Here is a 27256-nt window from a genome sequence, read left to right as displayed (position 1 = left end):
AATGCAATGGTTCATTGGATCAGTCTAAACCTTGCACATACACTGCTGCCATCTAGTGGCCAAAATATAAATTGCACCTGGGCTGGAATAATACATTATGGCCTTTCTCTTGCATTTCAAAGATGATGGTATGTTTTTTCTTTGTATTATCTTTTACCAGATATAATGTGTTATATTCTCTTACATTAATTTCACATTTCCACAAACTTTGAAGTGTTTCCTTTCAAACGGTATCAAGAATATGCATATCCTTGCTTCACGTCCTGAGCTACAGGTAGTTAGATTTGGGTATGTCATTTTAGGCCAACATTTTTTTTTAAAGGGGCGGATCCTTAAATCACAGACAGTGTCACCAGCAAAGCACCCCTACGCTATAACACCACCTCCTTCATGCTTTACCGTGGGAATTACATATGCGGAGATCATCCGTTCACCCACACGCGTCTCACAAAGACACAGTGGTTGGAACCAAGAATCTCCAATTTGGACTCCAGACCAAAGGACAAATTTCCACCAGTCCAATATCCATTGCTCATGTTTCTTGGCCAAAGCAAGTCTCTTATTATTATTGGTGTCATTTAGTAGTGGTTTCTTTGCAGCAATTCGATCATGAAGGTCTGATTCACACAGTCTCCTCTGAACAGTTGATGTTGAGATGTGTTTGTTTCTTGAACTCTGTGAAGCATTTACTTGAGCTGCAAATTCTGGGGCTGGTAAATATAATGAACTTATAATGTAATGTTAATATAATGTAAATATAATGTTCTCTGCAGCAGAGGTAACTCTGGGTCTTCCTTTCCTGTGGCGGTCCTCATGAGAGCCAATTTCATCATAGCGCTTGATGTTTTTTGCGACTGCACTTGAAGAAACTGTCAAAGTTCTTGAAATGTTCCGTATTGACTGACCTTCATGTCTTAAAGTAATGATGGACTGTCGTTTCTCTTTGCTTATTTCAGCTGTTCTTGCCATAATATGAACTTGGTCTTTTACCAAATAGGGCTATCTTCTGTATACCCCCCTCTACCTTGTTAAAACGCAACTGATTGGCTCAAACGCATTAAGAAGGAAATACATTTCACAAATTAACTTTTAAGGCACACCTGTTAATTTAAATGCATGCCAGGTGACTACATCATGAAGCTGGTTGAGAGAATGTCAAGAGTGTGCAAAGCTGTCAAGGCAAAGGGTGGCTATTTGAAGAATCTTAGATATAAAATATATTTTGAATTGTTTAACACTTTTTTTGTTACTACATGATTCCATGTGTTATTTCATAGTTTTGATGTCTTCACTATTATTCAACAATGTACCGGTAGTGTACATATGCATTTTTTCGGTTAATTGTAAAACATTTATTATACCTTTTTTGGAAGTAGGTCTACATACTGGCCGTAACGGGAGTAAATGAAGATAGTTGCTCAGCGAAACTCCATATTTGGTGAGTAACGAACGCATTATAATGCTCGCAGGTAGCCTCGTTGTTAGAGGGTTGGGCCAGTAACCTAAAAGGTTGCTAGATCGAATCCCCGACCTGACAAGGTAAAAACCTGTCGCTCTGCCCCTGAACAAGGCAGTTAACACACTGTCTAGGCCGTCATTGTAAATAAGAATTTGTTCTTAACCTGTTTGGGGTGCAAGCCCGAAATCGGACGAAAATGACAACAGCTGCAGGGCGCGAAATTCAAAATCTATTTTTTAAAAATATTTAACTTTTACACATTAACAAGTCCAATACAGCATTTGAAAGATAAACATCTTGTCAATCCAGCCAACATGTCCGATTTTTTAAATGTTTTACAGAGAAAACACCACATATATTTATGTTAGCTCACCACCAAATACAAAAGTGGACAGACACGTATGGATATGATTATGAAGTATGAATTATGATTCAAGTAGCATGCACAAGCCAACCGAAATAAACTAAAACCAACCTAAAGAGCCCAGAAAAACTACCTCAGATGACAGTCATATAACATGTTACACAATAAATCTATGTTTTGTTCATAAAAAGTGCATATTTTAGCTATAAATGAGTTTTACATTGATGCTACCCAAAAATGCTAACACATAGCTAGAGTCTGATTCCAGACGGGAGTAGCCAGAGAAAATACATACACCAACGTCGGCTACTAATTACACCTCATAAAACATTTCAGAAAAACATATGGTGGATAGCTAATGAAAGACAGATATCGTGTGAATAAAGCCAACATTTCCGATTTTTGAAGTGTTTTACAGCGAAAACACAATATATCGTTATATTAGCTAACAACATAAGCTAGCATAAGTCAGCACTAGCATTAGTCAAGCGCTAGCCTAGCACATTTAGCCCAGTTAGCACAGCACAGCTCAACAGATATATGAAAAAGCATCCCAAATTGGGTCTTATCTTTGTTGATATTCCATCAGAATGTTGTAACGGGGTCCAATGTCCAGTAGAGTCTTTAGTTGGGTTCCAGAACGAATTATTTCCCTCTTTGGTTAGCAAGCACAATAGCATTGCGGCGCTACTCAGCGTTTCTTCAAAAAATTCTTCCGTCGTATCACATCTAATGTCCAGAATAAATTGCAATAATATAATTAAAGTATATTGAAAAAACATACTTTAGGATGATTTTGTGACATGTATCAAATAATATCGTAGTCAGACATCATATTCACCGTTATCTACCTTCTTCCTGAAGCCGAGACCAAATTCTGCTTCGCGCCCGGAATTTTTTTTAACTGCGCAGGTCTCACAAGAAGGTGTGTTATTCAGTCCATGGACGAGATATTCGACTCCTTTCAATTCTCACTTCCGCATTACAGCCTGACGAATGCGTGTGACGTGTTTCTATGGTCCCAAGTCAAAAGGCCTTTTATAGAGAAGGTCTTAAAGAGACACATCGCATTTTGGAAATCTCAATTCGGCTGGGAAAATGGCTGTAAAAATATTTCTGTTCGACTTAGAGAAACAATTCAAACCTTTTTAGAAACTATAGACTGTTATCTATCCAACAGTAGTAAATATATGCATATTGGAAAATAAAAAGTTTCTTAGGAGGCCGTTTGAAAATGTGCACACATTTTCCAGTTTTTTCAATATTCAGCTTGCAGCCCAAACAGGTTTAACTGACTTGCCTAGTTAAATAAAGGTTAAATAAAAAATAAAACCATTGTGAGTTTGAGTCGGAGCTTCCTTGGCATTAGAGAAGAGACACATCATACTCATCGTCAACATTTTTTAAAGAATAATACAAATAAGACCACAAAAAAATCTAATAAAAATTTGAAAAAATACTAAATGAAAACTATTTTTTTTATTTTTATAAAAACTTGTGCAGTACACATAACTGTGGCAATCGTTTGTTCGTTTAAACTAGTTTCGTTTTTTAAACGTCACTAGACTACTTACTATGCCAATCAGGAGCTGTTGCTAGGCGGCGAAATCCCTTGTTGCAAGTCCTATAGACAATTATAAATAATTTCACAAATGTGCTTTTATAAAAAGAAAAGGAAGTACGAAAGGAGATGATCTGACCTGACCATTGTTATACTCAGGTAACATGGTCAATAATTAATAACCAACAATATCCCTAAACACAAGCACACACACACAAACACCACATAAATACAGTCGTATGAAAAAGTTTGGGCACCCCTCTGAGGCTGCATAATAATTTACTCTGTCGTCACAGAAAATGATCACAGTGGCATGCCATTCATTTTCTAATAAAAGCTGAGTACTGGGGTATTGTCCAGACAAAGCTGTTTAGTGTAGCAATATTAAGTTGTATGAAAATAAATCAGATGTGAAAAATAGGATATGCAAAAATGTGGGCACCCTTGTCATTCTGTTGATTTGAATACCTGTAACTACTTAGCACTGATTAATTGGAACACACAATTGGTTTGGTGAGCTCATCAAGCCTTGAACTTCATAGACAAGTGCATCCAATCATGAGAAAAGGTATTTAAGGTGGCCAATTGCAAGTTGTTGTTCTCTTTGACACTCCTCTGAAGAGTGGCAACATCGGGGCCTCAAAACAACTCTCAAATGATCTGAAAACAAAGATTGTTCAACATTATGGTTTGGAGGAAGGCTACAAAAAGCTATCGCAGAGATTTAAGCTGTCAGTGTCCACTGTGAGGAATATAGTGAGGAAATGGAAGACCACAGGCACAGTTCTTGTTAAGGCCAGAAGTGGCAGGCCAAGTAAAATATCGGAGAGGCAAAGGCGAAGGATGGTGAGAACGGTCAAAAACAGCCCACAGACCACCTCCAAAGACCTACAACATCATCTTGCTGCAGATGGTGTCACTGTGCATTGTTCAACAATTCAGCGCACTTTGCACAAGGAGAAGCTGTTTGGGAGAGTGATGCAGAAGAAGCCTTTTCTGCACACGCCACAAACAGAGTCGCTTGAGGTATGCAAACGCACATTTGGACAAGCCAGCTTCATTTTGGAATAAGGTGCTGTGGACTGATGAAACAAAGATTGAGTTATTTGGTCATAACAAGGGACGTTATGCATGGCGGCAAAAGAACACAGCGTTCCAAGAAAAACACTTGTTACCCACAGTCAAATTTGGTGGGGGTTCCATCATGCTGTGGGGCTGTGTGGCCAGTGCCGGTACTGGGAATCTTGTTAAAGTTGAGGGTCGCATGGATTCCACTCAATATCAGCAGATTCTTGGGAATAATGTTGAAGAATCAGTCACAAAGTTGATGTTACACTGGCGCTGGATGTTTCAACAAGACAACAACCCAAAACACTGCTCAAAATCTCACCGGGCATTTATGCAGAGGAACAAGTACAATGTTCTGGAATGGCCATCCCAGTCCCCAGACCTGAATATCATTGAGAGTCTGTGGGATGATTTGAAGCGGGCTGTGCATGCTCGGCAACCATCAAACCTAACTGAACTGGAGATGTTTTGTAAGGAGGAATGTTCCGAAATACCTTCATCCAGAATCCAGACACTCATTAGAGGCTATGGGAAGCATCTAGAGGCTGTTATTTTAGCAAAAGGAGGCTCTAACAAATATTGATGTGATTTTTCTATTGGGGTGCCCAAATTTATGCACCTGTCTAATTTTGTTTTGATGCATATTGCACATTTTCTGTTAATCCAATAAACCTAATTTCACTACTGAAATATTACTGTGTCCATCAGTTATTTGATAGATCAAAATGAAATTGCTGATCCAAACACCCAATTATTTATAAATGGAAATCATGGAAATTGTCAGGGGTGCCCAAACTTTTTCATACGACTGTACTATATGGACACAGAAGAAATACAAATACATTGATCCTTTAATGATATTTAGCTTTTATTGTGATCTAGGCTTAAACAGAAGCAGCACAAGATGCCGGAGGAGCAGTGACATTATGGGTTTGATCATGTATATTGGTCTCAAGATGATCTCTTTAGTAGCATTTCTTCAAGCAGTATGTACAACAGCTTATATCTAACTTCATGTACATCTTTATTGATCATTAATCCCAAAAACACTCAAATACATTACTGTTGCACTAAAGTGTATTTCAGCGATATGTATTTACAATAGCGCACTGTTGACGACAGCAAAGTGAAAGAAAGAGCAAAGGTGCGAGCAGGACTAAAACCACATGTTGACATTCACTGAAGTAAACTGCTGCAAAACTTTGGAAAGCATTGACATTCATTTAAAAGGTTACAAACCTGTTCATGAAATACTATTTCAAAGAAAGGAACTGTGCAAGCATGGCATTTACACCAGACAAGTCTTTTTAAAAGAAGGCCTATGATAATTACATGTGTGATGTTCACTGAAATCCCTGACAAGCTTTCATGAATGTGTAATATGTCCCTTTAAATAACCATTAGACATCAGTGGTCTTTACCTGGTTCACCGGGAGTACAAAACATGCACACCTGGAATATTATTTCAGTCACTGTAATATGAATTAGTCACAGTGAAAAATATACAACACAGCAAAATGTGAATTCAGTATAGAGGCATCGGTGTAAGTTCATATGTATAAGTAGGTTTTTCTTGTCAGTCACTCGACACAGCTCACAGTCCGCTCTATGGGAATTAACGGTCCCTCCTCACTGAAAGTGTTAAAATATGAGCGGTGTCTTCCTTCCAACAACCTTGGTTACATTAAGTAACCTCATAGTTTTCTTTGACTATGCCATACAGTGAATAAAACAACACGCAGGCAGCACTGGTTCAAAACAAACATTATATTAGCGTATCTTTTCAATAAATAATAAAGGATTCAATCAAAACAATCAAATCGAGTAATCGTCGACATAGTTGAATAAAGATTTACAAATCAAACAACCGTGGACATAGCTGAATAACATTCATGAAAGAAATGACAATGTTTTCAAACTGCTATTCTGATGAATGTGAATTCTCCACATTAGTCTACATTTTGGCTATAAGGAAACTGCTCTTGTGAAGAATTCTTATCATGCGCTTGACCTCAAATATACATTACTGTTCAAAAGTTTGGGGTCACTTAGAAATGTCCTTGTTTTGAAAGAAATGCACATAACCAGAGTAGAAAGAGGAGTGGGAGGCCCCGGTGCACAACTGAGCAAGAGGACAAGTACATTAGAGTGTCTAGTTTGAGATCTACTCTGCTTAGAGCCAGTTTGTGCTGTTCTGTGAAGGGAGTAGTACACAGTGTTGTACGAGATGTTCAGTTTCTTGGCAATTTCTCGCATGCAATAGCCTTCATTTCTCAGAACAAGAATAGATTGACGAGTTTCAGAAGAAAGGTCTTTGTTCCTGGACATTTTGAGCCTGTAATCGAACCCACAAATGCTAATGATCCAGATACTAAACTAGTCTAAAGAAGACCAGTTTTATTGCTTCTTTAATTAGCACAATAGTTTTCAGCTGTGCTAACATAATTGTAAAAGGGTTTTCTAATGATCAATTAACCTTTTAAAATTATAAGCTTGGATTAGCTAACACAACGTGCCATTGGAACACAGGAGTGATGGTTGCTGATAATGGGCCTCTGTACGCCTATGTAGATAATCCAATAAAAATCATCCGTTTCCAGCTACAGTCGTCATTTACAACATTACCAATGTCTACACTATATTTCTGATCAATTTGATGTTATTTTAATGGACAAAAAATGTGATTTTCCTTAAAAAAAAGGACATTAAGTGTACCCTTTTCTCCAGGTTATGTATCATAAAGCAATCAATGTTTATTAGCCTACTTTTATTCCCTCATATCCTCCTCATCAACCAATCAATAATTGTCTGTCCACACATGGTAACACAAAGCCTTGCTGCTTCACCACTTCTGTATGAATACGCTAGGCAATATAAGATTGGACAGTATCTCTGACTTCCTTATACAGTACATTACAGTTCAGTGCAGTACAGAGCCATATACAGATGTAGGATCTTCATTTGAGCCAGTTTGCTACAGCAGGAAAATAATCCTGTAGCAACAGGAAATGTGAATTATTATGTGGATTATAATTAATGGACATTTTTGTAGGGTTTGATGCAAGTCTGAAAATCAAGTCTGAAATTTCAAAGTGGAAATTACAAACTACACGTTTACATTTCCTGATTTGCAGGAAAATTCTCAGCAACAAATTAGTGATCAAATTAAGATCCTACATATATAAATATAGAATAAATACATGGCTCAGGTAATTAGGAAGCTTATGAGGCATTTTCAGTTTGTGACTTCTGACAGTGCTACTGTTATTGCCCCCTGTAATAGTAGAGAAGAAGCCATGCCTCCTGAAATGTCCTCAAATCTTTTTGGTCTCACGGCCGAACATTCATTACAACATGTATTCAAGGCTGGAGAAAACAAAGCACTTGTTTTATGATGATTCAATTAAAGGGATAGTTCACCCAAATTACATATTTGTTTCCTATATCATTTTGTAATTTGGGTAAACTATCTCTTTAAAAATGTATAATAATAATACATAACCAGCAACGAATGGCTTTCGTACAATCACAAATCGTTAATGCAAGGAATAACAACGAGTCAGTGAATTACTATGTGGTGCAGCCTCATCATGCACCCGTACAATAAACACGATCTCATAGTCTCTCTTTAGAATTTGACTTATTATGGATGAACATCTATTTTTGACTCATTAATTCCGCGTGGTTACAGGGTTAATTCCATGTGGTTACAGGGTTGAAACAGAAACAAGTCAGTTAAGTTTAGGTATTCATTCCGAGTGGTTCAGGTTAGGGCTATGGTTTGTGGAAGGATTAAAACAAAATATTTAAAAACAACACACTGTTTCCATCTATCATCAACTATTTGTTTGTGAGAGCCGAGGAAGGCGTTCTCAGGATCTTTTCAAACATACAAAATCGGCATCTATTTCTAGTGATTAGACTGCTACAATCACCATGGTCGTCAGTATGGTGCTGGTTGTTCTGAAGTCGCTGTGGGACTTATAGGCAGGGTGTGGAGGAGTGGGTGTGTGTGAGAGCGTGTGTGTGAGCGTGTGTGTGTGTGAGAGAGAATGTGTGCGAGCGCTGGCTGGGTGAGCAGTTGGCAGTGACATGATGTAACTGGGAGGGTGGAGGAATGGTTGAGGAGGTTACAGGTCAGGGGTTAGAGGTTGATGGTTAGTCAATGGGAGTGTGTTTAGAGGTTGACCAGGTGGAGGTCAGAGGCGGCGAAGTGGGGGCACAGTGCCATGTCGGGGTTCTTGAGCTGTCGCAGCACCCGTCGGTGGAACTTGGAGCGCACACGGTTGAACTCCATGATGTCACAGGGGTCGTCCTCGATCCAGAACCGATGGAACTCCTGCATTAGGTAACCTGGGAGAGGAGGGGGAGGACCGTTATCCAGGACCGAATCACAGTAGCCTGGTCCTGGATCTGATTGTGTTGTCTTGCCAATTCATATGCTCATAGTTAGCTATACAACACAACCAGATCTGGGGCAAGGCGGCAAGGACCACAAAGATGGACCAGAATAAAACCGGTAAGGTAGTAGGTAAGGGTGGGACGATGGTATCATATTTTAGGGAAAGATACGACAAAAAATATGATAACATGATATTGGGATAAAACGATATTGCAGGGGAAGATACTAGGGATTCTCACAATATTTTATGTTTAACAAGTTGAAGGCATGCAGATCGATAGTAGTGTGAAGAAAGGGACGATGTCATGACTGATACTGTATAAGTGTGCCGTTCTGATATCAAGTTATATCGATATACAGTATCAATATATCCGTCACATATGCTAGCAGATTTAACACTCAAAGACTGCATCTGAAATGGCACCCTGTTGGGCTCTGGTCAAAAGTAGTACACTATATAGGGAATACGTTGCCATTTTGTAGTACACTACATAGGGAATAGGTTGCCATTTTGGGCACAATGGTTTCCACTCACAGAAGGTCTGCTGGAAGTGGCTGAGGCTGGGCATCTCCGGGGCTACGTTGTACAGGTGGGTCTTCAGGGCTCCGCTCACTAGCAGAGAGTAGGCCAGGTCTGTGATGTTGATGCCCACGATGGCAAAGGAGTATCTAGAACAAACAGTTATAAACATATAGATTAACAGGTAACTGCCAAAATAAAGGAAACACCAACATAAAGTGTCTTTATAGGGCATTGGGCCACCATGAGCCAGAACAGCTTCAATGCACCTTGACATACATTCTACAAGTGTCTGGAACTCTATTGGAGGGATGCGACAGCATTCTTCCACGAGAAAGATGGTGGTGGAAAACACTGTTTTGTTGATGGTGGTAGAAAACGCTGTCGCGGGCGCCGCTCGAGAATCTCCCATAAGTGTTCAATTGGGTTGAGATCTGGTGACTGAGACGGCCATGGCATATGGCTTACATCGTTTTCATGCTCGTCAAACCATTCAGCGACCACTCATGCCCTGTGGATGGGGGCATTGTCATCCTATGGGGGTATAGCCATGTTAGCAAACATAATGGCATGCCCAGCATTTTTATACATGACCCTAAGCATAATGGGATGTTAATTGCTTAATTAACTCAGGAACCACACTTGTGTGGAAGAACCTGCTTTCAATATGCTTTTAATTCCTCGTTTACTCAAGTGGTTTCCATTATTTTGACAGTTACCTGTACAGTATATCACCTTTTATCTGAAGCTGGAACAGAGTCAATCTTTTTAGCTGTACTTACGCCTCTGTGCTTCCCTCTGCACTTGCTTGTTTCACACAACTTGAGTAGGCAGTAGGCACTAGCGCATATGGACTAAATGGAACTGTTTACAGTCTTACCCTTGTAATGTGGAGTCAGCTTAAGGACCTCACAGGATATTATTGGGTGAAAATAACGAAAGGTCTTGTTCAGATTTAAAATCCACATCATGGACTATTGTAGTGCAAGTAGACCATGTACATTTCTGTCTGTGTACTTCACACACACTGAAGCCATGGTGCTTATCAAAGTTAAGTCAGGTTGAAGGCAGATGACTCACCCAGGAGCAAAGACAGTGGCCTTTTTCAAACCCACTGACACTGCTGGCAAGACGGCGCAAATAGAACTGGAACCAGGCTACAGTACTTCTGCGGTACATCAGCTAATGAAACAAGACGAGTTGTGCAAAGACCGTGCCACGATCTGGTTTCGAATGACAACATCCTTTACTATCTAGAGTCTTTAACTCATTGGAATTAATGAATGGAATGCATAACAATAACAAGTGTGTAAAAATAGAATTAACAATTAAAAAAACGTTGCAGATGAATTGGTCAGTATGGAAGTGAAATGGTGAAGTAGTACCTTGCCTCTTTGGGAATGCTACTCCGCGGTGAGAGGGATGGAGAGAATGGCAGCGGAGAAAGACTGATAGTGAATGTGCCCAGTGAGAGGTAGATCAAAGCAAATGTGCCAAATAGAAATAAAAACGCTATGCATAACTGCGGTCATCCAAGTGCGTACTATGAATTGCAGCTATAGACTGACACAGCCACAGTCTAGCCTAACCAGTTTGGTCTAAAAGAGGTCTGATGGGAAATAGAGTTCAAGACTTCTGATAGGGATTTCCCTTTTTTATTTGATTTGCTCCAATCAGGTTTCAATAGTGGGGCTTTGTTATGTTGAGAGCTTGTGTGACTCCAGTGCATAATCATATACAGTAGGTCGCGTTCCAGGCCAACTCAATTGCAGACGTTGCCATCAATCAGTGGTTAAGTGCCATTTCATCGACTGCACAGGCGGGCTCCCGATTGCTTTATCATATGATGTGGCTAGATAATATGTTAAACACCTATCCAGTGCGTAGTGAAATCTGGGAGGTGTCTGCAATGTAGTCGGCCTGGAACGCGGGATGAGATGGTGAGCTGACAAACAAGCATGATGGGTACAAAATACAAATCCTACAAAATATCTAGCAGTCATTGGTGGGTCCTGGACAGATCATTCTTCATAGTGTGTTGTAAGTGGTTGAGATAAATCAAGCGGCAATCTCTATGCCATAGGTCAGGGGCGGGTCAAGAAGGGGTAAATGGGGACGGACCCACCTGTGTTTGGGCTGGAGGGAGTCATAAAGCACCTGGAGAGCGGTGGCCTTGTCATGCTCAGCAAAATATCTATGGTAGAGGAAGATAAAACACAAGGGAAACATAAACCAGCATTGTACAGGATTGTCTCTATGTCCCTTCACATTATTACTGGTCATAACAACATGGATTATTAATCACTCATGTACTACTGTCTGGTCCTTGTCTGCAGAGGATAACATTTGTACAGTACAGTGACTCATATTACTCAGACACACACACACACACACACACACACACACACACACACACACACACACACACACACACACACACACACACACACACACACACACACTCACAGAAGGTTGTGTAGACCCAGTAAACCCATTCCCCTGAAGTCGGTCTTGGGGTCATTGCCTTGGAAACCGATCTCACACCACTGCTTGGAGATCCGCCCGGTGAGTGATGAATCAGGACGCAGTGTCTTCCACAGCTACAAAAGGACAAACACAAACGTTTTAATCAAGGAGAGACTACTTACTGCTATCAGTAAATTAATACAGATCCCGTAATCATAAAGTGCTAGGATCAAGTCCCCTCTGTCAATATATTCTTATTTATTATGATTTAAAAGGCTAAACTGATCCTAGATCAGCAATCCTACTCTGAGACACTTTATGAATATGGGACCTGATATTCAGTACCTGGCCGTTTTGAAACATAGCAAACAACAACTGCATTAGGTCAGTGTTTGCACTATGTCAGCAATTCAGTCACCTTACACTCTGAGCAGGGGATCCGATTATATACTGTACCTACCCGAGACTGAGTAACTAACCCCACTCTAACCCCCCAACTATAGAAAGCATAGAAACTCTACCTTTCTAGCTACTTTATATCAATTCCAGTAAGCACAGGTCAGTATCTCAACACAGACATTAAATAGTGGTGACAATAGTAGCACTTTATAATGCACTTTATAATGCATTATAATAATGTGTTATAATCTAATCCATTCCGCCTAACCTTCATCAGCATCTCCTCGTGGTCGGGGTTCTCAAAGTCGTATGGCTCCCTGCGTAGCGTCTCCACCTCCGCCACCAGGCCACGGTAGCCCACGATCTGGAAGAGGCTGGCCTGGAGGGAGATGCCCAGCCTGGGGAAAGATACAGCCATGACAAGGTTAGTCTGGAGGTGACGTACTGCTACAGGGTCATGTTCAACTGACACTAAACAGAAGACAATGGAATAAAATGGGGAGGGACTGTTCTGGTATTTTCTTATACGAAATTCTGAGACGTTAAGCTACGGTGTACCCTAATGAACACGACCCAGTGCTTCTCCTATGGCTTAGCCTGGATGAGCCTTGAGGTCTGTGATATCATATCTATTTTGGAGGCTCCTTTGGTAAACACTCTAGGGACAGGATTCAATCCAAGGTGTGTTATAGCGCAGGGCACTATAACGGTCTCTTCAAGTTAATGTGCGTTAGAGACGAAGTGCAGAGTTTGCCAAAAATGCAATCTCAGAAAATGTCAGGGAAAATGTATTTTAAAAGTGATTGTCGGCTATACCTGTGCTATAACGCGCCTTGGATTAAATCACGGCCTACTGTAGGTGTTTCAATCCTGGTCAGTAGTAATCTGAATAGAGTACAAATCAATTCATGTAGTTTGGACAGGCACGTTTAGAACCTTAAAAGATAGCTTGGTGGAACTCAGTACTTTATTATAGCGGTTAATTCTGCCTGTGCCAATTACGCACAGTGATAAACAGATCCAGTGCTAAACATGATATTACTGTGGGTTAGAGTCAGGGTTGATCTTCTTCAGGGTCAGGATGTTATCAATGGTTTTCTCCACACGGTCTGGGTGAGCACTGAGGGCAGACTGGCACAGCTGGAGAGGAGGAGGAGGAAGAGGATAAGGAGGTGAGTACATTGCATCATCACAGTTCTGTATAAAGTGTATAAAGTGTATAAGTAAAAAAATATATATTTTACCCCTCAAGTGTATGCCACTCACCTCATTCTTTGAGTACCTGAGAGAGGACTCTGAATGGGAAAAACAAGAAGAGAATTTCCAATTGGTAGGTTCAAAAGGAAATGCTCACAATCCTTTTTCAAATTCACAGTTCCACTCAACACCTTTTACCATTATCATAGCCTACATATGTCTCACACTAAATCAACATCGATAACAGATTAAATTAAATATTAAGGCAATAAATTGGACCTACATAAAACAATTCCTCTCAGGCAATAAGTAGGCATACCAATCTTAAGGGTCCTGCGGGCCCCTGGCTTGATGTTGTAGCAAATCCGCTGCAGTTCACACCACCCCGTGACCTTCCTGATCACAAACTTTAGGCCTCGCCACAGACATTTACAGTACAGGAACACAAAGAACTGTGTCACCACCCTACAGCAGGGAGAGAGAGAGGGAAGGGGGGAAGAGGGGGGGGGGTAGAAGAAGTCTTTTTGCACCTTTTATTGGCACAATTCACCCACAAAGTGTTCCCCTCACACCCCATACCCCAGCAAATTCACATTTCCCACCAGCTTAAAGTAAGGGTACTTTTTAAAATGTCTGAATCCCATAGTCTTTCACAGCTCTTCAGTTGTGTTGTTGTTCAATGTTTAATTGATCAGTCCAATAGCTGCCCTGGCAAAAACACACTACCTCCACTCTCTCCCTCTCCACCTCAGTGTGTGTGTGTGTGTGTGTGTGTGTGTGTGTGTGTGTGTGTGTGTGTGTGTGTGTGTGTGTGTGTGTGTGTGTGTGGTATTTTTGTCTGTCCGTCTGAGTGAGTGTGTGTCCTAATGTAGGCTAGAACTACAGGACCACTTTCACTCCTTTTCCATGGAGATGAGAGAAGATGACAGTGTGAGTGTATGTCCTTTTCAAGTGTGTGTGCGTGTGTGTTCTACTGTATCTATTCAGCTTTCTACACATTCTCTATATACACTATCTATCTCACCTGCTTTAATCATCTAAGAAATATATAAGTGAAGTCTTTTATTTCAGTCACGATCTGGAGAAAGTTATACATGCTTCCATTTCCTCATGCCTAGATTACTGTAACTCTTTGTACACATCTCAGTCAGAAATCCCTCCATTGTCTACGGTTAGTTCAAAATGCTGCAGCTTTTAGAACATGTAATCATATCACACCTAATAGCTTCTCTACATTATTGACAATTCCAAAGTCTAGGTTGAAAATGAAAGGGCCCTAAGACTTTGCAGTGGTCTGCCAGAGGAGATCAGGCTTGCAGATTCAGTGCCTCTTTTTAAATCCCTGCTGAAGACACACTTTTATGAAGATGCTTTTATTGTATGATTTCAATGTATGATTTTAATTAGCTATCTTTTTTCATTCTCCTTCCTCCTGTCTTTGTTTCTTTGTTGGTACTTTTGTTTGATTATTTTATGACGCGATGGACGTTGTTACCTATATTGAAAAGCGCTATACAAATAAAGTTGTTATTATTATCTATCTATCTACTTAGGTGAACCTGGTTGGAGGTGATAAGATGGAGTGAGAGCTGTGGTTCATGGCCCATATCGAACAGAGTACCTGACAAGGCAAGTGCCAACACAGACACAAAGTGAACACCACTACCGCTTTAAAATGTGTTTCAAATGTGATAATAGCCTAATATGAAGCAGATGACAGTATGAAAGGGTACACAGCAGCAGTGTAGCCTATCTATCTAACACATGTCCACTGGGCGTATTGATCACAGACCACACATCCTGGGGAACTATTTTCTCTCCTCACTGCCTGACAACGGAACTGGCATGCTAAGCAGCCTTACGCAGGGCGCACTCAATCATACGTTAGCCAACTCCATTAGCCCGTGGACAACCCGTGAGCATCACCAAGCACTGCCAAGGGACACGTGAGAAGGCGGAGAGCGCTTGTACATTCGCACAGTAATTAAAAGGCTGGTAGGCCTAGCCTACACACAATCGTTCAAGTTCCAGTTTTATATGTCACATGCATAATTACAGTGAAATGCTTAACAAACACTACCCAACAGTGCAATATTCAATATGAAAATAGTATAACTAATGTATTTGAGGTATATATGTAGATTCAAAAGTTTGGGGTCACTTAGAAATGTCCTTGTTTTAAAAGAAAATAACATTTTCTGTCCATTAAAATAACATCAAATTGATCAGAAATACAGTCTAGACATTGTTAATGTTGTAAATGACTATTGTAGATCGAAACGGCTGATTTTTTTATGGAATATCTGCATAAGCGTACAGAGGCCCATTATCAGCAACCATCACTCCTGTGTTCCAATGGCACATTGTGTTAGCTAATCCAAGTTTATCATTTTAAAAGGCTAATTGATCATTAGAAAACCCTTTTGCAATTATGTTAGCACAGCTGAAAACTGTTGAAGAAGAAGCAATAAAAATGGCCCCCTTTAGACTAGTTGAGTATCTGGAGCATTAGCATTTGTGGGTTCGATTACAGGCTCAAAATGAACAGAAACAAAGGACTTTCTTCTGAAACTCATCAGTCTATTCTTGTTCTGAGAAACGAAGGCTATTGCATGCTTGAAATTGCCAAGAAACTGAAGATGTCGTACAACGCTGTGTCCTACTCCCTTCTCAGAACAGACCAAACTGGCTCCAACCAGAATAGAAAGGGGAGTGGGAGGCCCCGGTGCACAACTGAGCAAGAGGACAAGTACATTAGAGTCTCTACTTTGAGAAACAGACGCCTCACAAGTCCTCAACTGGCAGCTTCATTAAATAGTACCCGCAAAACAACAGTCTTAACTCCAACAGTGAAGAGGCGACTCCGGGATGCTGGCCAACTGTACGTCCTGCGTGCAACCAGTCAGGATGCTGTTGATGGTGCAGCTGTAAAGGTTCCTGAGGAGCTGAGGGGCCATACCAAATTCTTCTTCACAACTGTGCTGGTGTGAGAGGATTATGTTAAGTCCTCAGTGATGTTGACACAGATGAACGTGAAGCTCTTGACCCTCTCCACTGTGGTCCTGTCGATGTGCACCCGCCCCTGTTTCCTGTAGTCCATGATCAGCTTCTTGCTCTTGCTGATATTGAGGGAGAGGCTGTTGTGCTGCCACCACACTGCCAGGTCTCTCACCTCCTATCTTTAGATGATCCTATTGCCGTTGGTGATCAGGCCTACCACTGTCGTGTTGTCAGCAGTGTTGGGATGGGTTACTTGAAAGGTGTTACTTTACAATATTACATGTGTTGTGAAAAGTAACTTCTTTTATTAATAGTTATATTACTTTGCATTACTTTCATGAAAAAAATATTTAAATCTCACCTTTTGTTTGACTGTCAGAGAGAGCAAGGCGAGCCGCACGCCCTCTACTAACTCAGGTTCGATCACTAGTTTCACCTTTCATCAGTGGCGCTGCTTTCCTGTGCTAGTCTACAAGTGCTGCTCTATATATGGGCTGCTTAATTAGCCATATATACTGTAAGCCAAACATCTGTACAGATTTCCTATCTTTTCAATCAAAATCTTTCTCTCAAACCGCCAGTTCTGTTTAAAGACCGCACGTACACGGAACCATAGAGATGTATACAGGGCACACTTGTCACTAACGGAAAAGCCCTATATGGGCTTTGCTATCACAAAAGCGATCAATGGCAAAGATCAGAGTTGCACCCTCTATACAATTCTATGGACAGCAGCTGTGATGACATTTCTCCAAACAACTAAATGAGGAAACAAGTCGAGATCAGATCATGGAAAAACTCGCCCAGTAGAGAAATTATTCTGAAAGTAACGCACACATTTTTTCACAAAGTAACTGTAATAATATTACCCAATTTTAAAAAGTAACACGTTACTGTACTCATAAAAGTAATCTGATTACTTCTAACACGTTACCCCCACAACACTGGTCATCAGCAAACTTGATGATGAACTTGAAGTTGTGCGTGGCCACACAGTCATGGGTGAACAGGGTGTACAGGAGGGGGCTAAGCACACATCCCTGGGAGGCCTCGTTTTGAGGGTCAGTGTGGCAGAGGTGTTGTTGCCTACTCTTACCACCTGGGGTCGGCCCATAAGGAAGTCCAGGATCCAGTCGCAGAGGGAAGTGTTCAGTCTCAGGGTCCCAAGCTTGGTGACGAGCTTGGAGGGCACAATGGTGTTGAAGACAGCGACATAGCCATACATTCGTTTGTGGGTGGAAGAAAATGTCATGAGGATGAGAGAAAATGTGCAGTTTTATTAGGGTGTTAGGTGACGTGACAAACAATGGACGCTAAGTGAGAGTTCTACAAAAGACAGCAGTGATCAAATCAATTTTCACTAAATGTCAATGTGGTCATCAAAATGCATAATAAATAATTTAAAGACATGAATGTGGAAGTTATTAACCATGTCTAAAAATCTCAATACTGTACATTATAATATTTACGCAATATGAGCCCAAATATAAAGTAAGAGATGTGCTTAGAACGTTCGATTCTGTGGGACAGACATTTTTCTGAAACCCTGTTCATATTTGCTCTTCGCGACCAGAGTACGCTCGATGTGACCTTGTATTGCCAACAAGTATGGGAAAGTCCTGAGGGTGTTGTTTTACGGTCATCAGACATCCTTGGACTGAAACATAAGGTAAAAAGTGTTTCCTTTGCTGCTGTCATTCAAATGTTTTCAGAGACATGAAAAAAACAGGTTACAAAGTAGAGCTTCATAGCTACATTTTGGTGTATGGTTCGTCAGGGATTGGTCTAAATTCACATCCCCACCCGTTTTCATGATGAGATGCTAGTTAGCTGTGTGAGGGGCTGTTTGTTGGCTTGACGCCGTTCGCTGAGGTAAGGGTACTGCTCTGCAGTGGCTGTATTGTGCCAGCTGCAAATTCTATGAGTGATTTTATTATTTGAATTGTAATCTACCAGAATTCAGTGGCTAAAGCCCCACATAACAACATAGCTAAATACCAGTGAATTGAAAATGTGTCCCATCTATCTTGCTGTGCAGGTGGCTAGCAGGCAGCTGTGCAGTTCATCCTCCCATCACTAGAGTAACTATTCAACACCAAATGTAACATTACAATGTAAACCAACTCAGGTGTAGGTCTACCTTAGAAGTAAGCTATGTTATTAGACTAGTAGCGTAGCCTTCTGTGTTACAGTTCAGACTTATTGAGAAGTTTGTGTCTGTGTTAGGCTGTGTGTGTCTGTGTTGCATTTTAGATTGAATATAGGCCTAATAATGTTTCATGTAATCTCCTCCCCTTTTTTGTGTCTAAAATGTCACATATCTTTCACATATTTATTTTTTATTTTATTATTTTTTTTATTTTTTTACCGTTATTTTACCAGGTAAGTTGACTGAGAACACGTTCTCATTTGCAGCAACGACCTGGGGAATAGTTACAGGGGAGAGGAGGGGGATGAATGAGCCAATTGTAAACTGGGGATTATTAGGTGACCATGATGTTTTGAGGGCCAGATTGGGAATTTAGCCAGGACACCGGGGTTAACATATACACAAATACGCATGCACGCACGCCCACATTCACACACACACACTGCACAGACAAGACGGTCAGTTTTGTGCTGCAAATGTAACTTTTTTTAAAGTTTGTTTGATGTGTCTAGCTTAAAAGTTGTATGAGCAGAAGCGTAAAGAAATATCCCAATGGAACATTGTACTTCACTAACTAATTTGCATAATTCATATTTTTTAATATTTATTATTTGGTATTAATTTAAAAAATTGTTACAACCTCTCAGTTCTGCATAAAACATCAATATTCAGTATGTTAACAATATGACCACCTTAATTTAAATTAATGGGCTTAACATTCTGTAATAACAATTAGCCATATTAAGTATCTAGTTTGCATAAATAAGTATAAAAAGTAGCATTCTAATTTCATAAATTGCTTCAAATTATTACCAACTCTCAGTTTTGCATAAACATTATGATTTGCTAATAATATGACCACCCTACCTGAAATTATTGGTCATAAATTACTGTAATTATGTATTCCGTGCTGCCTCATTTTCATATTAAGTGCAACTTTTGCATAATAATGCCTTTCATAAATGTTACTTTCAATAGAATCATTTACATCAGCCCTGAAAATGTCAAAACAATATGACCACCCTATCTTGGACAAAACGTGTTGAATTTAAGATTCTAGACAGGTGATTTGGTGCCATTATTGACTAGGGATTAAGATTGACCTTTCCGCGACCTTTTTCAATCACTTGAAAAGAAAATATCTCAACAATGGTAAATCCTATCCTCATGAAATAAAGTGTTCTGTGCTCCTGTAAAGCTTCTCTATAAAATGGAATAATAAAATATTACACCAGAATCGCAGTTTAATTTTGACCACTAACACCCAATTCAATTGTCATACTTCACTAAAAGTAAAGATACAGTATGTCTATTCTCCTATACCTGGCCAACCTGGTCTCAGGGCAATTTGTAGGATTTGGTATGTACATTTGTTCCCTCCATTTAGTGTGATATATTACGTTAGGTTACATTATTAATGGAATAGCGGTCGTACAATATCACACGAGTTAGAGGATGTGTAGTATCATACTTCTAACCCGGTCATACAATATAATACAAATTGGATGATATAATTTATCTGAGACCAGGTTGCGTTGTAACAACAAAGGACAATTATGGGGAAAATTTACATTGGTAGTTAGAAGAGCGAACAACGAGAATTTACATAGCAGGTTAGGTGAATTTGGTTAACCCCTTACATTCGTGGAAATGTGCCTATATGTATAGGGCCAAATGTTTCTAACAGAAGAACTATAAAAAGCATATGCATGACTATGGTAGCAATTGAAAGAGAACACTTTGGAGATTATGGGGAAATAATTAAACTCAAGCAGAGTTTCAAAGAAAAGTACATTTCTCAAAAGCCATTTCTCAGACTGGCCAATAAAAAGAAAAGATTAAGATGGGCAAAAGAACACAGACACTGGACAGAGTAACTCTGCCTAGAAGGCCAGCATCCCGGAGTCGCCTCTTCACTGTTGACGTTGAGACTGGTGTTTTGCGGGTAATATTTAATGAAGCTGCCAGTTGAGGACTTGTGAGGCGACTGTTTCTCAAAGTAGACACTATAATGTACTTGTCCTCTTGCTCAGTTGTGCACCGGGGCCTCCCACTCCTCTTTCTATTTTGGTAGAGTAGTACACAGCATTGTATGAGATTTTCAGTTTCTTGGCAATTTCTCGCATGGAATAGCCTTCATTTCTCAGAACAAGAATAGACTGATGAGTTTCAGAAGAAGGTCTTTGTTCCTGGCCATTTTGAGCCTGTAATCGAACCCACAAATGCTGATGCTCCAGATACTCAACTAGTCTAAAGAAGGCCAGTTTTATTGCTTCTTTAATCAACACAACAGTTCTCAGCTGTGCTAACAATTGCAAAATGGTCTTCTAATGATCAATTAGCCTTTTAAAATGATAAACTTGGATTAGCTAACACAACGTGCCTTTGGAACACAGGAGTGATGGTTGCTGATAATGGGACTGTCACGTTCCTGACCTGTTTTCTGTTGTTTTGTATGTGTGTGATGGTCAGGGCGTGAGTTTTGGGTGGGCAGTCTATGTTTTCCGTTTCTATGTTGGTTTTGGGTTGCCTGGTATGGCTCTTAATTAGAGGCAGGTGTTTTGCGTTTTCCTCTAATTGAGAGTCATATTAAGGTAGGAGGTTCTCACTGTTTGTTTCTGGGTGATTGTTTCCGTGTCAGTGTATGTGCGCACCATACGGGACTGTTTCATTGTTGTTAGGTATTTGTAGTCTGTTCCTGTTCGTGCGTTCTTCACGTTGTATGTAAGTTCGTGTCCAGGTCTGTTTACTTCATTTTGTTGTTTTGTAAAGTATCAAGTGTTCTTCGTGTGTTTAGTTTCGTCTTGTTTATTAAAATTCATTATGTATTCACAACCCGCTGCATTTTGGTCTTTCGATCCTTCTCTCCTCTCCTCGTTTGAGGAGGAGGATTACGACACCCGTTACAGAATCACCCACCAAACCCAGATCAAGCAGCGGGTTAACGGACAGCAACGACAGCAGCAGTGGGAAAAGGAGGATTGGACATGGGAAGAGATCCTGGACGGTAAAGGACCCTGGGCAGAGCCAGTGGAGTGTCGCCGCCCCAAAGCGGAGCTGGAGGCATCGAAAGCGGAGAGGCGACGTTATGAGGAGGCAGCACGGAAGCAAGGCTGGAAGCCCGCAAGTACTACCCTAAAATTTCTTGGGGGGGGGGGGCTAAGAGGTAGTGGGCCGAGGGCAGGTAGGAGACCTGCGTCCACTTCCCAGGCTAACCGTGGGGAGCGGGAGTACGGGCAGACGCCGTGTTACGCAGTAGAGCGCACGGTGTCTCCTGTACGGGTGCATAGCCCAGTGCGGGTTATTCCACCTCCCCGCACTGGTAGGGCTAGATTGGGCATTGAGCCAAATGTCATGAGGCCGGCCCTACATATCTGGCCACCAGTACGTCTCCTTGGGCCGGCTTACATGGCACCAGCCTTACGCATGGTGTCCCCGGTTCGCCAACACAGCCCAGTGCGGGTTATTCCACCTCCCCGCACTGGACGGGCTACGGGGAGCATGCAACCAGGTAAGGTTGGGCAGGCTCAGTGCTCAAGGGAGCCAATACGCCTGCACGGTCCGGTATTTCCGGCGCTACCTCCTCGCCCCAGCCCAGTACCACCAGTGCCTACACCACGCACCAGGCTTCCAGTGCGTTTTAAGAGCCCTGTTCCTCCTCCACGCACTCTCCCTATGGTGCGTGTCTCCAGCCCAGTGCCTCCAGTTCCGGCACCACGCACTAAGCCATCTGTGCGTCTCCAGAGCCCTGTACGCACTGTTCCTTCTCCCCGCACTCGCCCTGAGGTGCGTGCCCTCAGCCCGGTACCTCCAGTTCCGGTACCACGCACCAGGCCTATAGTGCGCTTCGAGAGGTCAGTGTGCCCTGTTCCTGCTCCCCGCACTAGCCTTGAAGTGCGTGCCGTCATCCCGGTACCTCCAGTTCCGGCACCACGCACCAGGCCTACTGTGCGCCTCAGCAGGGCAGAGTCGGCCGTCTGCCCAACGCCTTCTGCACTGCCTGTCTGCCCAGCGCCGTCTGAGCCATCTGTCTGCCCAGCGCCGTCTGAGCCATCTGTCTGTCCAGCGCCGTCTGAGCCATCCGTCTGCCCAGCGCCGTCTGAGCCATCCGTCTGCCCAGCGCCGTCTGAGCCATCCGTCTGCCCAGCGCCGTCTGAGCCATCCGTCTGCCCAGCGCCGTCTGAGCCATCCGTCTGCCCAGCGCCATCTGAGCCATCCGTCTGCCCAGCGCCGTCTGAGCCATCCGTCTGCCCAGCGCCGTCTGAGCCATCCGTCTGCCCAGCGCCGTCTGAGCCATCCGTCTGCCCAGCGCCGTCTGAGCCATCCGTCTGCCCAGCGCCGTCTGAGCCATCCGTCTGCCCAGCGCCGTCTGAGCCATCCGTCTGCCCAGCGCCGTCTGAGCCATCCGTCTGCCCAGCGCCGTCTGAGCCATCCGTCTGCCCAGCGCCGTCTGAGCCATCCGTCTGCCCAGCGCCTTCTGAGCCATCCGTCTGCCCAGCGCCTTCTGAGCCATCCGTCTGCCCAGCGCCTTCTGAGCCATCCGTCTGCCCAGCGCCTTCTGAGCCATCCGTCTGCCCAGCGCCTTCTGAGCCATCCGTCTGCACAGCGCCTTCTGAGCCATCCGTCTGCACAGCGCCTTCTGAGCCATCCGTCTGCACAGCGCCTTCTGAGCCATCCGTCTGCCACGAGCCATTAGAGCCGCCCGTCTGTCCCGAGCCATTAGAGCCGTCCGTCAGTCAGGAGCTGCTAGAGCCGTCCGTCAGTCAGGAGCCGCCAGAGCCGCCAGCCAGTCAGGAGCCGCCAGAGCCGCCAGCCAGTCAGGAGCCGCCAGAGCCGCCAGCCAGTCAGGAGCCGCCAGAGCCGCCAGCCAGTCAGGAGCCGCCAGAGCCGCCAGCCAGTCAGAAGCTGCCCTACAGTCATGAGCTGCCCTACAGTCATGAGCTGCCCTACAGTCATGAGCTGCCCTACAGTCATTAGCTGCCCTACAGTCATGAGCTGCCCCACAGTCAGGAGCTGTCCCTCAGCCCGGACTTGCCAGAGTCCCTCAGCCCGGACCTGCCAGAGTCCCTCAGCCCGGACCTGCCAGAGTCCCTCAGCCCGGACCTGCCAGAGTCCCTCAGCCCGGACCTGCCAGAGTCCCTCAGCCCGGACCTGCCAGAGTCCCTCAGCCCGGACCTGCCAGAGTCCCTCAGCCAGGACCTGCCAGAGTCCCTCAGCCAGGACCTGCCAGAGTCCCTCAGCCAGGACCTGCCAGAGTCCCTCAGCCAGGACCTGCCAGAGTCCCTCAGCCAGGACCTGCCAGAGTCCCTCAGCCAGGACCTGCCAGAGTCCCTCAGCCAGGACCTGCCGCCCCTTATCCCGGTGCCGGCCCTTATCCCGGTGCTGGCCCTTATCCCGGTGCTGACCCTTCATTTAGGTGGTTTTAGTTGGAGGGTGGTCATTGGGAGGGGAATACAGAAGCGGGGAGTGACTATGGTGGTGTGGGGACAGCGTCCGGAGCCTGAGCCACCACCGTGGTCAGATGCCCACCCAGACCCTCCCCTGGACTTTGTGCTGGTGCGCCCGGCGTTCGCACCTTGAGGGGGGGGGTTCTGTCACGTTCCTGACCTGTTTTCTGTTGTTTTGTATGTGTGTGATGGTCAGGGCGTGAGTTTTGGGTGGGCAGTCTATGTTTTCCGTTTCTATGTTGGTTTTGGGTTGCCTGGTATGGCTCTTAATTAGAGGCAGGTGTTTTGCGTTTTCCTCTAATTGAGAGTCATATTAAGGTAGGAGGTTCTCACTGTTTGTTTGTGGGTGATTGTCTTCCGTGTCAGTGTATGTGCGCACCATACGGGACTGTTTCATTGTCGTTAGGTATTTGTAGTCTGTTCCTGTTCGTGCGTTCTTCACGTTGTATGTAAGTTCGTGTCCAGGTCTGTTTACTTCGTTTTGTTGTTTTGTAAAGTATCAAGTGTTCTTCATGTGTTTAGTTTCGTCTTGTTTATTAAAATTCATTATGTATTCACAACCCGCTGCATTTTGGTCTTTCGATCCTTCTCTCCTCTCCTCGTTTGAGGAGGAGGATTACGACACCCGTTACAGGGCCTCTGTACGCCTATGTAGATATTCCATAAAAAATCAGCCGTTTCCAGCTACAGTAGTCATTTACAACATTACCAATGTCTACACTATATTTCTGATCAATTTGATGTTATTTTAATGGACGAAAAATGTGCTTTTCTTTTAAAACAAGGACATTAAGTGACCCCAAACTTTTGAACTGTAGTGTATATACTAGGCGGTGTCAGAGGAAGGCCCAAAAAATTGTCAAAGACTCCAGTCACCCAAGCCATAGACTGTTCTCTCTGCTACCGCACGGCAAGCGATACCGGAACGCCAAGTCTAGAACTGCTGAACAATTAATTAAATGGCCACCAGGACAATTTACATTTATTTTTACACTGCTGCTACTCGCTGTTTATCTATTCATGGTCACTTTACAATTTACATTGACTAACCTGTACCTCCGCACGTTGACTCGGTACCGGTACCCCCTGTATATAGCCTCGTAATTGTTATGTAATTTTCTAGTGTTCCTTTTTTTCCTTTTTTTAAACTTTAGTTTCTTTAGTAAATATTTTCTTAACTCAATTTCTTGAACTGCATTTTGGTTAAGGGCTTGTAAGTAAGCATTTCACGGTGAGGTCTACACCTATTGCATTCGGCACATGACAAATACAATTTGATTTGTATGGCTCTGAGGCCAGGCTGACCTGACTGATTTGGCTTAGCTGTCCTTTTAGCACCACACACACTCACACTGACAAGGGCAGTTTGTCTCATAGAAAGTGCGATCTACATAATGTGGTGTACATTTAATTGGGTTTGTTAGTCTTTTTAAATGTAAGATGTTTATCAATTGCTTATAATCCATAGTATGTATGCAAATATGTACACTTGGAGGACTTCAAGGACCATTTGAGCTATAGCCTAAATTTCACTCCACATGAGTGAAAGCAAACAACATTTTTGGCTTTGCCAATGTGAGTTGACAGGCAAGACATCATTAAAATAAGTTCTGACCATCTCTAAAACAAAAAACTTAAAACATCCCTTGCAGAAAGAGCCTGTATTTGCCTACCTCAAATAATGTTTCATTTTGATGGTTTTGCCTCGTTTGTTCCTCTTCTCTTTAGAATTGACTCACGGCCAGCGACACAATTTATTCCTGTACAAAAAACAAGTGGGAAGAGGAAAAACATAATTTTACATTGTTGATACGAAACATAGGCCTACACGGTTTAATATCTGGTGAATGGCTCGTTTTATTTTTGTCGGGACAGTTTCCATGGTGCTGCTGTGCTGTCAGATTATATAGGCTATAGATAACTACGTTGCTGTGAGAAATGTAAACCACATTGAATCGATATAGCCTTATCCTACCAGTTCTTCAGGTTAGGCTTCCTGCAATATGCTGGAATTAACATTATTCATCTCATTATAATGCAAATAAATCACACAGTTGTGTTGTTTGGTACAGCCTTATGTCTCGAAGCTAATAATCAGCACCCAATCACATCATGCATAATCCGAGCTCTGGAGTAACACAAATCAATCGCGCTTCCTAAAAAGGAACATGAGCATATTTACAAATGGATCAATAATAAACACTTACAGGCAAGAAAAGGGAACGAGAGGAGGCGGCCAAAGACGCAATAGATTGCCGCAGGTAGCAGCTGCGCTTTTGTGGTGCGGTTGTCGTCTTCACTTGATTGCCGGTACCTGTTCTTCCTCTATGATGATCGCATCACTGAGGGGATGAGGAGACTGAGCGATAGAAAAGCATAGCAATGCAGAGTCTCTGCTGCCGCGCGGTGGTGGAGAGGGGGACAGCCCAGTCCTAGCCTCGCGCGCCAGACACTGACCTTCGCGCTGTAACCTGGTCTCGGAGCATTTCGTATTTTTCTGTTCTAAATCGAGACACTTAATTTTCTATGGTATGATATGTTACGTTTCGTGTATATATTAATTTGTGGATGTCCATCACCCATTTCGTATGATACAGTTGAAGTCGGAAGTTTACATAGACTTAGGTTGGAGGCACAAAAACTGATTGTGCCTTTAAACAGCTTGGAAAATTCCAGAAAATTATGTCATGGCCTTAGAAGCTTCTGATAGGCTAATTGACATCATTTGAGTCAATTGAAGGTGTACCTGTGGATGTATTTCAAGGCCTACCGTCAAACTCACTGCCTCTTTGCTTGACATCATGGGAAAATCTAAAGAAATCAGCCTCCACAAGTCTAGTTCATCCTTGAGAGCAATTTCCAAATGCCTGAAGGTACCACAGTCATCTGTACAAACAATAGTACGCAAGTGTAAACACAATGGGACCCTTCCTGAGCTGCCATAACGCTCAGGAAGGAGATGCGTTCTGTCTCCTAGAGATGAATGTACTTTGGTGTGAAAAGTGCAAATCGATCCCAGGACAACAGCAAAGGACCTTGTGAAGGTGCTGGAGGAAACAGGTAGAAAAGTATCTGTATCCACAGTAAAACGAGTCCTATATCGACATAACCTGAAAGGCTGATCAGCAAGGAAGAAGCCACTGCTCCAAAACCGCCATAAAAAAAAGCCTTACTGTGGTTTGCAACTGCACATGGGGACAAAGATCGTACTTTTTGGAGAAATG

At 42.7% G+C, this 27256-nt stretch overlaps 1 protein-coding gene across 1 annotated transcript; it reads right to left on the bottom strand.

Moving 5' to 3' along the window:
- Positions 1-5302: 5302 nt before the first annotated feature.
- LOC129819911 (ELMO domain-containing protein 1-like) lies at positions 5303-26405 on the bottom strand. The gene is made up of 10 exons (XM_055876606.1): positions 26240-26405; positions 25706-25792; positions 13756-13901; positions 13506-13534; positions 13282-13379; positions 12508-12637; positions 11841-11974; positions 11500-11568; positions 9390-9523; positions 5303-8805 (listed from the first exon to the last, which is right to left on the bottom strand). Exons 2-10 carry the CDS (start codon positions 25720-25722, stop codon positions 8630-8632), a joined length of 933 nt encoding a protein of 310 aa, XP_055732581.1. The 5' UTR covers positions 25723-25792; positions 26240-26405; the 3' UTR covers positions 5303-8629.
- Positions 26406-27256: the final 851 nt, after the last annotated feature.

Source organism: Salvelinus fontinalis, chromosome 2 (genome assembly GCF_029448725.1).
Source record: "Salvelinus fontinalis isolate EN_2023a chromosome 2, ASM2944872v1, whole genome shotgun sequence".
NCBI classification, from domain to species: Eukaryota; Metazoa; Chordata; class Actinopteri; order Salmoniformes; family Salmonidae; genus Salvelinus; species Salvelinus fontinalis.
This window is presented reverse-complemented; position numbering and strand designations above follow the sequence as displayed.